At 43.7% G+C, this 17,243-nt stretch overlaps 1 protein-coding gene across 1 annotated transcript in view; it reads left to right on the forward strand.

Annotated features, from left to right (window-relative positions):
* The window catches only part of HMG20B (high mobility group 20B), a 311,260-nt gene that overhangs the window by 39,225 nt on the left and 254,792 nt on the right, over nt 1-17,243 (forward strand). The window contains exons 3-5 of the mRNA XM_040417766.1: nt 9,228-9,336; nt 9,489-9,692; nt 10,730-10,847. Of these exons, the coding sequence (XP_040273700.1) occupies nt 9,228-9,336; nt 9,489-9,692; nt 10,730-10,847 (431 nt within the window). The remainder of the gene's footprint in view (nt 1-9,227; nt 9,337-9,488; nt 9,693-10,729; nt 10,848-17,243) is intronic.

The raw sequence follows: 17,243 nt of genomic DNA on the forward strand, positions 1-17,243 counted from the left end.
CCGTATTGTTCGCCCTAAAAGAAAAATAAGAGAAAAAAAATATTTTTCATCTGATCTGAGGTCTGATAAAAATATTTTTTTCTTATTTTTCATTAGCAGAGAAAAAAAGAAAAAATATATTTTTCATCAGACCTCAGATCATACTCCTAAATCGGATCCCCAAACCTCATCAGACCTCCAAACCAGACCCCCAATGCTCGGATCAGACAACACAAATCAGACTCCCAGTGTCAGACCCTCAGTGCTCAGATCTCTCCCCCCCCCCCCATGCTCAGATCTCTCCTCCCCCCCCATGCTCAGATCTCTCCCCCCCCCCCATGCTCAGATCTCCCCCCCCCCCCATGCTCAGATCTCTCCCCCCCCATGCTCAGATCTGCCCCCCCCATGTTTAGATCTGCCCCCCATGCTCAAATGGTGCCAGAACAGCCATTTTTTGTTACCTTACCTCACAAAAAGCGTAATATAGAGCAATCAAAAATCATGTACCCCAAAATAGTACCATAAAACTGCCACCTTATCCCATCGTTTACAAAATGGGGTAACTTTTTTGGAGTTTCTACTCTAGGGGTGCATCTAAGAGTCTTCAAATGTGACATGACCTATGATTTGAATTATCCCAGTGAAATCTGCCCTCTAAAAAACATATATTGCTCCTTCTCTTCTGCGCCCTGCCGTGTGCCAAAACATCAGTTTACAATCACATATGGGGTGTTTCTGTAAACTACAGAATCAGGGTAATAGATATTGAGTTTTGTTTGGCTGTTAAACTTTTGCTTTGTTACAGGAAAAATCTGCCAATAAAGTGAAATTCTGAAATTTCATCTACATTTTCCTTTTAATTCTTGTGGAACACCTAAAGAGTTAACAGCATTTGTAAAATCAGTTTTGAATACCTTGAGGGGTGTAATTTCTAAAATGGGGCCATTCATGGGTGGTTTCTATTATGTAAGCCTCACAAAGTGACTTCATAACTGAAGTGGGTTTTGTAAATTCCCTTAAAAATGTAAAGAATTGCTTCTAAAATTCTAAGCCTTCTAACATCCCCAAAAAATAAAATGATCCAAACATAAAGTAGACATATGGGAAATGTAAAGTAATAACTATTTTATGAGGTATCAGTATCTGTTTTAAAAGCAGAGAAATTGAAATTTGCAAAGTTGCAAAGTTTTCCAATTTCTTGGTAAATTAGCATTTTATTTTTATTTTTTTATAAATAAAAATGAAATATATTGACTCAAATTTACCACTATCATAGAGTACAAAGTGTCACGAGAAATCAATCTCAGAATGGCTTATATGAGTAGAAGCGTTCCAAACATATTACCACATAAAGTGACACAGGTCAAATTTCCTGGTCCTTAAGTTTAAATATGGCAGGGTTCTGAAAGGGTTAAACATTGCCAAACAGTGAATAGTACTCATTGTTTTTTAAAATATTCTGTTGGTGGTATCTGCGGGTTGAACACCTTCTCTGCTTCTAGTCCTGGATGCGTAGGCGCTCGACTGCGTACATTGGGGATATTTACAGGTGGTCCTTTATCAATTTTGGGTTCTCTCCTGGGCTTGTATCATCCATTCTGCCCTCAGCGAGGGTTTATACTTCAGAGTTTTTCTCCCTTTGATATTTCTAATAGTACCCGTCAAGGATGCCCTCTGTTGCCTCTTCTTTTTGCATTAATGATGAAACCGTTTGCTCAACACATTCGTGTCACCATGTCACCATTAATAACAGGTATTTCTGTGGGTGGTGTGGAACATCGTATTGGCCTTTTTGCGGATGATGTTATTTCGGTTAGGCTGAGTTCACACTTCAGTTATTTGATCAGTTATTCCCATCAGTTAGGACTTGTGCACACGGCCGCAATCCAGAAGGTGTGGTGGGGAACAGAGGCATGGAACCCCACAGAAGCACTATAGATTGCTTCTGTGGGGGTTTCTCGTCGTGCCTCCGCACCACAAAAAAATAGAATGTGTTGAAGTTGAATGGATCTAGATCCATCTGCAGAATCCGAATGCATTCGCTGAGCCATAAGCTCGCGCATGCGCCGTGTATACACATGTCAGCGCCTGGAATTAGCCTCACAGGACGCCCTGCACATGCGCCAGCCGGCAATGAGAAGTGAGTAAATTAGCAGGGGAGTGGTGCTGGGCTCCAGGAGAAGGGGCGCGTCTGGGCTCCAACGGCCAGAGGGACAGCCCCTTGGGTTCCTGACTCATGTAATTACCGTATTAATAAAAGCAATTTTCTAGACAAAGGACAACACTTAGGGTAGTAATACTAGTATATTTTAATACAAAACGAGCAGACTGATGTGATGATGTTAAAAGCTCTGTCACTAAAATCCAGGTGACAGAATCCCTTTAAATCACAATAACCGATGGAAATAACTGATCAAATAACTGAAGTGTGAACTCAGCCTTATCGATCCCAAAATTTCTTTGACATCTATAGTGGATCTTATTGATCACTTTGGTAGAGTTAGCTACTAGAAGGTTAATTCTCACAAATACCTTATGCTGGGTATGCATTTGTCAGATGAGCTCAAGCAATCCATTTCTTTGCCTCGGATAGTATTCCATCTTATTTGAACATTATATTACGGATCGCTGTGGATTTTGCCTATTTAAGTGGGATTTATCCTTCATCTAGCACCATCTAGAAGGATTGCAGGTGTAAAAAGATGCAGGGGGCAGAGGACAAACATTTGAAGATCATCTGTGTAGTTACAGCAAAGGCTCTATTGCAGAACAGCTAGTTGGCAGGGTGATGGACCTCTGCTGATCAGATGTGATGGCCTGTCCTGAGGTTAGGCCATCGATAAGAACATCATGGATAACCCCCATGAATATAAGACTGACACCTCTGGTGGGTTTTTCAGTTTTAGTACTTAAGAGCCTGAGTTTTCAACCTGTGATATATGCTCACGTTGTCTTTGGATTAGGCAGCACAATAGGGGTACTTTTGTAATTTATTTGTTAAGCTGGATTCACACATAGGGGGTCATTTATTAAGACCGGCATGTTAGACGCCGCTCTTGATAAGCACCTGCACTGGTGGGGGATCTTCCGAAGTTATGAAGAGGCACCGGCCTCTACATAACTTTGGCACATCCAGTGCAAGTCTAAATGTAAGCCAGCTTGACCTAAAACTAACCTTTGCGCCACAATCTGCGCCTGAAATGCGCTTAATATAGGCATATTTCAAGATAATAAATGACCCCCATAGTTTTTAGAGATGTGAACCTCCTGGCACTGTGGAGAAAGTTGCTTGGAGTCGGTTTCCCACCCCATGTAATAATAAAGAGAATACTCCAGCACTGTGCGTCAAGGCTTGTTTATTTGGAAATGCGGCGTCGTAACAACGTGACATTTCGGCCAGAACGGCCTTTATCAAACTATGTGACAAAAAATTCAAAGAAGCAATAATTACAATAGTGCATAAAATCCAACACATGGTGAAAATTATAAATCATAGTAGTGTTGGATGATAGAGAACACAAATGCCCTCGAAGGCGTCATGTACAAGAAAAACTGTAAAACAAACAGTAAAAAGGCAAAGAAAAAACATAAAAAACTAGTTAATTTCCATAGCAGGGTGAGTATAATACTCATAGAGTCAAGGGAGGCCTGTGGGGGTGGAATCAGTATATTCTTGTTAAGGACAAATTCTATGTATTTAGCATGATAAGTATATCTCACACACTGAGTATCTATAAAACATAGGATCAGGGAAGGCCTATAGAAGTGCAACATACTGCATGGTACTATGGAGGGCATGATTACTGGTAGTATCGGGCTGACCAAAGTAGGTGGGAGTGTCCGTCTATGAAGTAGGGCTATAGTGGGTGTATATCTCAATAGAGTTCCTAGTAGCTATAGTAACTATATGCATGAGAAGCAGAATCAGTAGATGATAATATGCAATAAGCTTACTAAGTGCCGCTGTAAGGAAAAACGCCAATGGATGCTGCGCTGTAAAGTCGTAGTGTGTATCCACACGCTGGATGGAGAAGCGCATCCATGTGTGGAAATGGCGCCCTTAAATAGGGTTGGGGGGCGGGTCAGAAGGGCAGATGTAGCTCACGGTGATATGATTGGAGAGCTCTGAGGCTCTCTTCCGGTCCGGAAGTGGTGCGTTCCACCACTTGCGTGTCAGACCTCTCCTCGGTTGGTGTGGGGCGGATGTGACGTACGGTGCGCATGTCAGGAAAGCATTTGGTCTCTATTCTGATCCGGAAGTGGTGTGTTCCACCACTTGCGTGTCAAGGCATCTCCTGGGCTGCTGGTGCGCAGGCTCAGTGTGTTAGAATAAGTCTAGATAGCGCAGACGTAGTCCGAGCATTAGAGCTAGTGGTGGTACTGAGGTATTGTTTAGGAAAAAAGAGGAAGGAAAGAGTTGGCTGTGTATCTAGTGGGAAAACAATGTAGAAAGAGGAATATGTACTAAGGAGTAGGTATAGGGAAAAGCTATATAGTACCTAAGGGGCTGTATGTGTAGAGTCTATAACTATGATCAAAAGGATATCAAACCATGAAAAAAAAGCCAGATATTCTTTATATAACGTGAGGAAAAAATAGAGAGGTACGTTATTAAAAGGACATAATGATATATACAAACATAAACAGAAAACATGATGTTATCCTTAGGAAAGAGTCAGTATATGACATGAGGATTACGTGAAGCTCTGTATTTCGTAGTCTCTATTGAACCCCTTTGGTTCCAGACAGTCCAACTTGTGGATCCAGAAAGCTTCTCTCTTTTTTAGTTGTATGACCCGGTCGTATCCCCGTCTGTGTGGTAAAATTTGCTCTATTACCTGGTATTTAAGTTGTGCTAAGTTATGACCCGCAGCCTCAAAGTGGGCCGGTACTGGGAGTAGGAGATTTTTACGTCGAATGGATGATTTGTGTTGACATATACGGTCTCTGATCTTTTGTGTTGTTTTTCCCACGTAGATTTTACCACATGGGCATTTCAGTAGGTATACCACGAACGATGATTCGCATGTAAAGAAGCCTTTTATGGGGAAACTTTTTCCTGACTTTGGGTGATGAAAATGGGATCCCTTAAGACAGGGCTCGACATATCCCAGGTCACCATGGCGACCAGGAATTTGGTCCTGGCGCTTGGGTATTTGTCAGCCCGTTTTCAAAGATGCGCTCTCGGCGCGCACCATGGTTTCCTGAGCCGGCACAGTGGAGAAGAAGGAGTCCCTCCCTCCCCACTGTGCGCGGCTGCCGCTGACCACCAATGAGAACAGAGTAGGAGGAGGAGGGGAGGGACTGTGGCCACTGCGCCACCAATGAATGCCTGAATACCAATGTGCCAGTGTTCTGTGAAAAGTCATATCCCGGCCCCTATGACTGCATGCTGTGATCCGCGCGATTAACCCCTCAACTGAGGGTGGCAGTGGGCAGTTCCGATCGGAGTCCCAGCAGTGTAATGCTGGGGCTCTGATCTGTTACCATGGCAGCCAGGAGTCACGCTACTGAAGTCCTGGCTGCGATGGTATGTTAGTGAGCAGCATTATACTCACGTGCGCCGTGGCCGCCGGGCGCTCCTTCTGTCTGTGCGGCTCATTGCTAATGCTTATAGCATTAGCAATGCGCCGCACAGACCTATGAGAAGGAGCTCCCGGCGATCATGGCGCACGTGAGTATAATGCTGCTCACTAAAATACCATCGCAGCCAGGACTTCAGTAGCGTCCTGCTGCCATGGTAACCGATCGGAGCCCCAGCATTACACTGCTGGGACTCCGATCGGAACTGCCCACTGCCACCAATGATGGAGGAGGGGGACCCTGTGGCCACTGCCACCAATGATTAATACTGGGGAGGGAGGGGGGGTGGGATTGTTACCAGAGGGGGCTGATAAGAGGGAGAGGCTGGAGGGGCTGATCAGAGGGGGGGGGGGGGGGCTGATCAGAGGCTGGAGGGGCTGATGAGTGGCTGATCAGAGGCTGGGGGGCACATGATAGGCTGGCTGCCATGGTCAGCTCCCTGCTGTTGTGTGCACAAAGCACAGGGCAGCAGGGAGAGTGTAAAGTCCTATTCACCCTAATAGAAGCTGATGGAAGTAGGATCTAAGTGGATAGTGAATTGCAGTTCCTGGTATATACTGTTGAGATAGGTGTGGAAGTCAATCAGGGAATCCTTGTGGCCCCTCCGTATGCAAATTATTACATGGCCGAATTTGAGGAATCCTACATTTACCCAGACGCTCGTTTTTCTTAACATGTCCTCACTTGGAAACGTTATATTGAGGATGTCTTTTGCATATGGAGGGGCCACAAGCATTCCCTGATTGACTTCCACACCTATCTCAACAGTATATACCAGGAACTGCAATTCACTATCCACTTTGATCCTACTTCCATCAGCTTCTTGGACACAACAGTTACAAGAACCCCATCTGGTACGCTTTCAAGAGACCTTTATCGAAAACCGACTGATCGCAATAATCTGTTGCATGCACTAAACACCAAAAAATCTCTCCCAACCTCACAATATATGCGGTTTAAACGCATTGTCACATCCAGTGAACAATTACAAACCCGTCTAACCGAAATGAAAGATAGGTTCAAGGAGAGAGGATACCCAGAACACCTTCTCAGAGAGGGGATCACCATAACATCAAGGAAACCAAAAACTGATCTAAACCGTATACCGTTCGTCCATACTTAGCACCCCAACACTAAAAAAATACTTAACAGTATTAGAGATCACTGGTCCATTTTACTGAAATCTTTTCTTAAGGTATTAGAATTTAAAAATCCCATCCTAGCATGTACCCGACGACCCAAGAACTTGAGAGACCTTCTAGTTAAAGCCGACATTGGCCCAACACAGACTATTCCCAAACAAAGATTTCTTACAGTACAAAAAACAGGAACCTTTCGATGCATTCATTGCCTACAATGAACTAATTTTCTTAAGGGTTCCCATTTTCATCACCCCCAGTCAGGAAAAAGTTTCTCCATAAAAGGCTTCTTTACGTGCGAATCATCGTTTGTGGTATACCTACTGAAATGCCCATACGGTAAAATCTACGTGGGAGAAACAACACAAAAGATCCGAGACCGTATATGTCAACACAAATAATCAGTTCGACGTAAAAATCTCCTACTCCCAGTACCGGCCCACTTTGAGGCTGCGGGTCATAACTTCGCACAACTTAAATACCAGGTAATAGAGCAAATTTTACCACACAGAAGGGGATATGACCGGGTCATACAACTAAAAAAGAGAGAAGCTTTCTGAATCCACAAGTTGGACTATCTGGAACCAAAGGGGCTCAATAGAGACTACAAAATGCAGAGCTTCACGTAATCCTCATGTCATATACTGACTCTTTCCTAAGGATAACATCATGTTTTCTGTTTATGTTTGTATATATCATTATGTCCTTTTAATAACGTACCTCCTCTATTTTTTCCTCACGTTATATAAAGAATATCTGGCTTTTTTTTTTTTTTTCATGGCTTGATATCCTTTTGATCATAGTTATAGACTCTACACATACAGCCCCTTAGGTACTATATAGCTTTTCCCTATACCTACTCCTTAGTACATATTCCTCTTTCTACATTGTTTTCCCACTAGATACACAGCCAACTATTTCCTTCCTCTTTTTTCCTAAACAATACCTCAGTACCACCACTAGCTCTAATGCTCGGACTACGTCTGCGCTATCTAGACTTATTCTAACACACTGAGCCTGCGCACCAGCAGCCCAGGAGATGCCTTGACACGCAAGTGGTGGAACACACCACTTCCGGATCAGAATAGAGACCAAATGCTTTCCTGACATGCGCACCGTACGTCACATCCGCCCCACACCAACCGAGGAGAGGTCTGACACGCAAGTGGTGGAACGCACCACTTCCGGACTGGAAGAGAGCCTCAGAGCTCTCCAATCATATCACCGTGAGCTACATCTGCCCTTCTGACCCGCCCCCCCCCCTATTTAAGGGCGCCATTTCCACACATGGATGCGCTTCTCCATCCAGCGTGTGGATACACACTACGACTTTACAGCGCAGCATCCATTGGCGTTTTTCCTTACAGCGGCACTTAGTAAGCTTATTGCATATTATCATCTACTGATTCTGCTTCTCATACATATAGTTACTATAGCTACTAGGAACTCTATTGAGATATACACCCACTATAGCCCTACTTCATAGACGGACACTCCCACCTACTTTGGTCAGCCCGATACTACCAGTAATCATGCCCTCCATAGTACCATGCAGTATGTTGCACTTCTATAGGCCTTCCCTGATCCTATGTTTTATAGATACTCAGTGTGTGAGATATACTTATCATGCTAAATACATAGAATTTGTCCTTAACAACAATATACCGATTCCACCCCCACAGGCCTCCCTTGACTCTGAGTATTATACCCACCCTGCTATGGAAATTAACTTGTTTTTTTATGTTTTTTCTTTGCCTTTTTTCTGTTTGTTTTACAGTTTTTCTTGTACATGACGCCTTCGAGGGCATTTGTGTTCTCTATAATCCAACACTACTATGATTTATAATTTTCACCATGTGTTGGATTTTATGCACTATTGTAATTATTGCTTCTTTGAATTTTTTGTCACATAGTTTAATAAAGGCCGTTCTGGCTGAAACGTCACGTTGTTACGACGCCGCATTTGCAAATAAACAAGCCTTGACGCACAGTGCTGGAGTATTCTCTTTATTACCCCGTAGTTTTTAGTGGTGGTGTTTGTTGCAAAATCCCCAGCTTCAGGTGTTAGCCTCCCTCTGATTGGCTGTTAGCTACCCCCTGTGATGTATATCAGTCATTACAAAAGTGGAGATTTACATGGACAGTCTGTGCCTGCTTTGCACTATAAAACGCACTTTCAGCCCCATTGTTTAAGACAAAAAGTGTGTCTTTATAATCCGTAAAATACAGTATATTTGTTATTTTCCCTTCGCCCATGATAGCACCACAAGAGAGAGGATCCGCCCCCACAGACAGGAAACCTGCAGAATAAAAGGGCGGACACTCTCCTCCCAATTCAGTGGGGTCTCCTGTCTCTGGGGAAGCCTGCAGTCTTTCTTTCAGGTCCTTCCCTCTGGTGGTGCTCCTACGCTGACCCCTATAGTGTGCTTGATGTCACCCTCAACGTACCTGCTATATTTGATATTTTGTGGTGTTTTGCTGAAAAGTTGCCACATAGTTGGGATCACAGTATATTTTATGTTCCAGGCATCCTGTGGCCAAAACCCATAGTGGCAATTTTCTAGTTGCTGTCAAACAGGAAAAGGTTGATGCACCCAGACCAAGTGGAGAAAAGGACACAGTCACTGAAGAAGAGGTAACAAAAGAACCTTGATACATTGATAGGCTACTCTACGTTTATTTTTTTATGTATTACTTTGAATGCAATGTTTTGTCAATTGAATTTATCTATTTATTTTCCATGGAGTTTAGATATTGAAAGTTTTCTGTTTCTTCATGTGAATTTAGCCAGTAAAGAAGAGAGGATGGCCCAAAGGGAAGAAACGCAAAAAAGTCTTGCCTAATGGACCAAAGGCCCCTGTTACTGGTTATGTGCGGTTTCTGAATGAGCGCAGAGAACAGATTCGGACACAACATCCTGACTTACCCTTCCCAGAGATAACAAAGATGCTAGGAGCAGAGTGGAGTACGCTGCCAACCCAAGAGAAACAGGTCTTTTAGAAGAGTCAGACTATTATGTATAATAATGTAAACTGCTTGAATAACAATGGCGTTCAGTCGTGGCATATTTGCTGCCTGCTCTTCGATTATTTTAAATTCCTACTTTTTCTGTATACACAGTCATACAAGGAAGGCTGTCAATCACTGGTAGGAGCTCCTCCTTGACTTCAAAGCCCAGAATCAGCAGTAATAAAATGTAGAAATTACATATTTTACTAAACATTTTCCCATAAAACTATATATCAGTCTGCTCAGCTCCTAACATGCTGCCTGTAGCTATTTTTGCGTTTTTCATAGTGACAGGTTTCCTTTAAGTCCGGAATTGGAGTATATAATGGTGCAAATTTATGCTTGCTCATAGCAGGCGTAAATGTACTTTTCTGGTACAGGGACACACTCCCATTCACTTCTATTGGGCTCAGCGCGATCCCAAGCACAGCCGCTATACAATGTAGGGTGCTGTGCTTTGTACTCGCATAAGTGCTGGTTCCTTCTTAAACAGCTGATCGGCGGGGTTCCAGACCACCAGTGATCAGATACTAGTGACCGAGCCTGAGGATAGGTCATCAGTAGTAAAATCCTGGAAAACCCTTTTAACATTTGAGTCAGAGTCTTCAAATATCCTGATTAGGTGCATGGCAGATTAGATGTGTAACTGTTCATCCTCTCCTTCTTTTAATGGAAAAAAAGAAAAAAACCTAAATGTGACAAGCAGGGGGAACATCTACTCTATCATTGATAAGAGGGGGTGATGACATTCCGTTAACAGGTGTTTGATACAGATATTGCCCTCTGTGAACATTGCCTTCAGCAACCTTTGTAACCAATTGGATGACCACTGATTTTAATTGATGTAACATGCTCTGCTAGATGGAGACCACGTAGAAGGACACCTATTTAACTCATTTCATGTTATTAGCATATGTATTGCCCAAAGTGAATATTCTAGGGGAATGGTAGTTTGACATCTGTATGGATTGTTATTTTGAAAATATTTACTGACTAGTAATGGAAATATTTTATTTTAGAGGTATCTGGATGATGCAGAAAGGGAAAAACAGCAGTACATTAAGGAACTTAGAGAGTATCAGCAGTCTGAAGCCTATAAAATGTGTGCAGAAAAGATTCAAGAGAAGATGAAAAATGGTGAGAAAACGCACTATTTCATTCCTATATTGTGCTTTTTTTCATACAAAATGTTGCTTTATTTCTCACACTGGCAACTGCCGGACCCTGCTAACATTGATGTAAAAGTTAACTAATACTTTTTGTAATAAACTTTATTAATTAATTTTGAATTTTGAATAGAGAGATCCTCCCCCAAAGTGCACCTTTCCCTGTGCACTTAAAATCCACTTTTCTGTACACCACTGACTTGTTAGCGGTATATGGAGTATGGGGTGTACAGTTTATGAATGCGACTACAGGCCGGAACGCACATTGCTGCTCCTAACTCTGCCCGCCTGAGGTTTACTAAATCCTGGCATAGCACATGGGTGCCCTGTACCCATGTACTATGCCAGGATTAGCTGAGCTGAGCGGAGCAGGCTCCTGCTTCTGCCTGCTTCGCTAAGCTTAAAGCTGACACGCAGGACTCTTAACTTAGCGAAGGGGGCACAATCAGGAGTGTCCCCACTCAGCTAATCATGGCATGGTACAGGGTACCCATGTGCTATGCCAGGATTTAGAAAAACACGGAGGGCACAGGCAGGAGCAGCAATGTGTGCTCCTGCCCGTACTACCTGTGCTGCGGCCCCATTTAGAAACTGTAGAGCCCGTACTCTGTACACTGCTGAAAAGTCAGCGGTGTACAGAAAAGGGGATTTTAAGCGCACAGGGAAAGGTGTACTTTAGGGAGGGATATCTCTATTAAAAATTAATTAATCGAGTATATTACAAAAGGTATTATTAGGGACATTTTACCAAAAATTCAATCAAAAGTTTAGTTATCCTTTTAAGTCTGGAATAAGTATTCCAATTGATTTATTACATTGTATTATAGGGGATTTAACGGGTATTAAGCAAAGTTTGTGTGATGGCATGTATAAAATACATTTTTGCTGTAAGAATAACCATAGTCAAACTGTGGTTTTCTAATAAAGTGCCAACCCTTTCTATGTGGCGGAATACTATATTACACTATATGGCAACTGAAGGTAGGTTGCATAAATTTGAAAGTGGACCTCCTGAATGATTAGCTATATAGTCACGGTGGATAAATTATTTTGTCTCAATGGAGAGTCAATTAATTTGTGATAGTTGAAGTGATGGGGAACTCCACTCCCTGTGGTACATTGTGCGATAGTTGGAGAGCGTTTATTTCTTAAAGGGGTTATTTCGCCATTTTCACCCAGACAGCCCCCCTGATTTCATGCTCTGATGCTCTCCTTTGCATTTCTCTGAATCACACAGGGCAAAGGCTTTTTTTTCTCCGGCTCCTCCACAACGGCACTCCAGGAGGATGAAGTCTCCGCCTCCCAGGAAAGAAAACAACGTAGAGGCACAAGTTTAAAAGGCCCCCTCCCCTTACCTGCTTCAGTTTTTTGTTGTTTCCTGTCCTCGGGATCGCGTGGAAGCTGCTCCTGCCGTGCAGGGGTTAAGTGGATATTGCACGGCCTGTTACTACTGCCCGTTCCTGGAGGGCCGTGCAGTGAGGAGCTTCCTCTAGCCCGTACCTTGGCATAAGCCCTTCTATGAAGGCAGCCCCTGGTTTTCCGTTCCCCTGCTTCTGACATCGCGGGGAATGAGGGATCACGCTCCAGCGTGGAGTGCAAACAGGCCGGAAATTCTCTTGGGCCAAGAATTCCATTGGCCACGCCTCTGCGCGTTACTTCCAGCGCTTGGATAACGTCAGAGGACTGGCGTTTTTCAGGGATGCCGGCAGCAGGGAGCATGGCACTACTGGCGTTGTTGCAGCATGTCTGCTCCTGTGGATCCTCCTACCGCCCAGAGCCCGGTAAGCCTCCTCCCAAATATTTTATATGACTTGGTGGTAGAGTGAAGGTGGGGGGCACAAGTATAGCAATTCCCCACTGGTGTGGTGCTGGTGGTGTGCATGGTCCTTCTCAAAAAAAGAGGGCAGGGAAACCAGCACCACAAAGGCCTCTGATATATCTCTAGGACGAAAGAAGTGTGCAATGTACATCTGGGACTAAAAAAGCGTGATCTCCCAGATGTACAAAGTAGTGACTGAGGAGTCACCTTCCTTCCTTGATTCTATAAGGCGTATGATAAAGGAAGAGGTTAAGACGGCAATTGACACAAGATTACCACCAAGTTCTCCACGACCCTCTACCTTGCAGAGATCGCAAAGGTCGGATCCTCAGGAGGAACCCGGCTGTGATGAGGGAGAGATTCTATCAGATGACGGGTCAGAATCGTCTGAGGATGACTCAGGGAGACCCTTCTGTACCCCAGAGGATGCAGAAAGATTATTAAAGACCATACAAGCCACCATGAATATTGAAGAAGTTAAGGAACCTCTGTCCACTCAGGACAGAATATTCCAGGCACTAGGAGAAAGGAAAAAAGAAAGGTCTTTCCCGTTCATGCTAACATAAACTCATTAATTTCTAAAGAATGGAAGGATCCAGAGAAGCGGAATATAATTCCGAATTCCTTTAAACGGAAATATCCCTTTGCAGATGAGGACTCAGTCTTTTGGGATAAAGCCCCTAAGATTGATGCTCCGGTCGCCCGCATGTCAAAAAAGACTTCCTTGCCCTTTGAAGATATGGGTCTTTTAAAGGACCCCATGGATAAAAAGTGTGAGGGTCTTTTGAAACATGCATGGAAGACAAATACAGCCATGCTAAGATCTAATATAGCTGCCACATGTACCTTTAGGTCCCTATCTGTATGGTTGACACAACTAGAAGAGCACCTGGCGGCAGGGACCCCAAGGGAGGAAATCCTAGCTTCAATCCCCATGTTAAAGCAAGCCTCAAATTTTCTCTCTGATGCCTCAGCAGACCTTTTAAAACTTTCAGCCAGATCCTCAGCCCTCTCGAATGCCACACGAAGGCTATATGGCTCAGGTCATGGTCTGGAGATGCCACTTCAAAGAGTCGTCTATGCTCCATTCCATGTGAGGGGGATAAACTGTTTGGTTCGGTCCTTGAAGATATATTGGACAAGGCATCAGACAGGAAAAAAAGGTTTCCTTCTGATTCCAGATTCTACCAACAGCGTTGTTTCTTTCGAGGTCAAAGAAAGGCTAGGCCAGAGAAAAGGAGGAAATAGAGCTCTGGAAGATGGCAGCCCTACAGGGGAAGAGGGAGAGGGTTCTTATTCAACCCTGAATCCTCTACAAAGCCTACCCAATGACGCCAGGTTTTAGGTGGGCGGCAGACCAAGAATGTTTTCCTCGGTCTGGGAAAAAATTTAAGCCTCGACATGGGTAAAAGATACAATAAGCATGGGGTACAAACTCGTGTTCAACACACCTCCTCCAGATTACTATACCTTCAACAGACCATTAAGACAAGTAGAAAAACAGCAAGCCTTGGAATCAGAGATTCTATCCCTTTTAGAAAAACAAGTCATCACCCTGGTTCCTATAGATCAGGAAGGAAAGGGGTTTTATTCACCCATATTCCTAATCAAGAAACCAAACAGGACCTTCCGATTTAATTATCACTCTGAAGAGATTAAACAGATATATGAGCTACAAAAAGTTCAAGATTTAAACTGTCAGATCCACAGTAAACCTCCTGTCTCGCGACTGTTACATGGTAACGATGGATCTTTCAGATGCATACTACCATGTGCCTATTCACAGAGGATACCAAAAGATTTTCCGAATCGCAATATCTCTAAAAAGCCACAAATGTCGCTTCCAGTTCCAGGCGCTACCTTTCGGGCTGTCATCAGCCCCAAGAATATTTTACAAAGATCATGGCTGATGTAACCGGGTTCCTTCATCTCCAAGGGATACTAATTATACCATATTTGGCCGATCTTTTGATTTCAGCCCCATCCCTTCAGGATCTTCAAATACATCTAAAAATCGTCCAGGAGAAAATAGTGGACCTGGGCTGGTTGGTGAATATTCAGAAATCAGATCTAGTTCCCAGCCAAAGGAAGACATTTTTAGGAATCCTTCTAGATTCCCACAAACTGTTATGTCCTTTCTCCTTAGAGAGAAACAGATTGTCCTGAGTCAAAGGATCTCACTATTCTGCGAATCCAGAAGAGTGTCAATCAGGGACGTCATGGCGCTGCAGGATCATCTAACTTCCACAATTCCTGCGGTCAGATGGGCCCAACACCATACGAGATTCCAACAGAAGTTCCTCTTAGAATCCTGGGACGGGAATCAGGACTCTTTTTAGACAGGAGAGTAAAAATTTCTTTAAAAGTAAAATTATCCCTCTTCTGGTTAAAAATAAGAAAAAACCTTCAAAAAGGTTTCTTTTGGCGACCATCAGAGCAAGTCATCATAACAACCGACGCCAGCAGCAGCAGGTGGGGAGGCCACACAAGAAATCAGGTGGTACAGGGCACTTGGGAACCAGAGATGACCTTTTAGCCTCGTCAAATGTAAGAGAATGAATGGTGATGTTCAGGGTACTTCTGTCTCTGCATCCATCGATAAAGTCCCATCATATAAATATTCTATCCGACAATGCGACCACAGTGGCCTACCTAAACTGGCAAGGAGAGACAAAAAGCATAAGCATATTTTCCGTTGGGCGGAGAAGAATTTAACATCATTAGTTGCCGTCCATTTTTAAAAGCCAAAGAGAACATAGTGGCAGACTATCTAAGCAGAAGGGATTTAAGAGCAGGATCGTGGTCACTAGACCCCGATATATTCAGACAAATAGCAAAGAAGTGGGGAATTCCGAAGGTGGACCTTTTCGCAAGCCGAAAAAACAGACAGCTTGAGCTGTTCGGTTCCCTCTCCAGCCAGGACCAGCCGTTAATGGTGGATGCCTTATCAAGCCCATTGCCAAAAGATCTCCTTTATGCTTTTCCACCTTACAATCTAATTCCGAGAATATTGACAAAAGCATTGGAGGAAAAGGCGCAAATTATACTAATCACGTCTTTCTGGCCAAAGAGGTCTTGGTTTCTGCTCCTATTCAATCTGGCAGCGGGACGGTTCTGGTCTCTCCCAATGTACCCAGGACTTCTACGACAAGGTCCGGTGCTCCATCCAGATGTGGCAAGATTGCACTTAACAGCCTGCAAAGTGAGCAAACTCGATTAAAACAGAGGGGTCTGTCAGAGGCAGTAATCTCTACCCTTTTATTCAGTAAAAAGGAGTCAACCTCCAAGATCTATACTAGAACATGGAAAGCCTTTGTTGGATTCGTAGAAGACAATTGCTACGACAAAATCCCAATATTCCACTCATATTGGACTTTCTACAAGCAGGCCTTGATTAATGACTCAAACCAAGTACCCTGAAAGTGCAAGTCTCAGCATTGAGTAGCTTCTTAGAGGTAAGACTGGCAGACTTGCCGTTAATTAAGCTGTTTATAAAAGGCGCATCCAGACGATGTCCGTTTGTACACTCCGTTGTTCCACCATGGGACCTAAACCTGGTGTGGACACACCCTTTAAGCCAATAGATGAAATCTCTCTCAAGCTCTTAACTCTTAAAACCACCTTCTTATTGGCAATAACGTCAGCTAGAAGGGTAGGAGAAATTCAAAACTCCTGTAGGGCTCTTTTTTGGGGTTTATTAATAATCCCTATACTGCGAGCTCTGCATACATAAGTTAAATAATCATTTTGGTTCAGTAGAATTTGATAAAAAGCTCCTCAATGCGCCTGCGCCGGGTGTAGATGTGACGTCATCGGCGCAGGCGCATTGAGGATGGAGCGGCCGAGCGAGTGGCCGCCTCTCAGTGCGCCTGCGCAGATTGAAGATGGGTATGGCCGTGGCGCAGGCCCCAGATTTTGAATGCTAACAGGCAGGGCCAGCAGAGAACGATTCCGTTCCCTGGCCCTGTCAATCACAATGCGGAGGGGGCGTCATTAGGATCGGAGGATGCGGCTGCTACCAGCAAGTAGCCGCCCTACTTGCTGGTAGCAAGGTAATTTGCATATTTTAAAAATAGCTTTTTATCAAATTCTACTGAACCAAAATGATTATTTTACTTATGTATGCAGAGCTCGCAGTATAGGGATTATTAATAAACAAAAACCAAAAAAACGTTTTTGGGCTGACAGAAGCCCTTTAAACATACGCCTGTGTTTCTTCCCAAGGTTGCCTCTAGATTTCATCGTCAGCAGGAAGTCTCTATCCCATCGTTTTGCGAAAATCCATCCTCCGATCGGGAGAGAAAATACCATAATTTGGATGTCAGAAGATGCCTACTAACTTACCTGGAGGTATCCAAAGAATTCAGGAACTCTGATCATCTCCTTCTGCAATATCGGGGTCAACACAAAGGATTAGCGGCAAGCAAAAGTACCATCGCAAGATGGATAAGAAACACTATTGAGTTGTGTTATCAAAAGAACTTGACTCCTAAGGGGATAAAGGCGCATTCTACCAGAGCAGTCTCAACCTCATGGGCTAAAAAGGCC

Source organism: Bufo bufo, chromosome 2 (assembly GCF_905171765.1).
Source record: "Bufo bufo chromosome 2, aBufBuf1.1, whole genome shotgun sequence".
Lineage (NCBI taxonomy): Eukaryota > Metazoa > Chordata > Amphibia > Anura > Bufonidae > Bufo > Bufo bufo.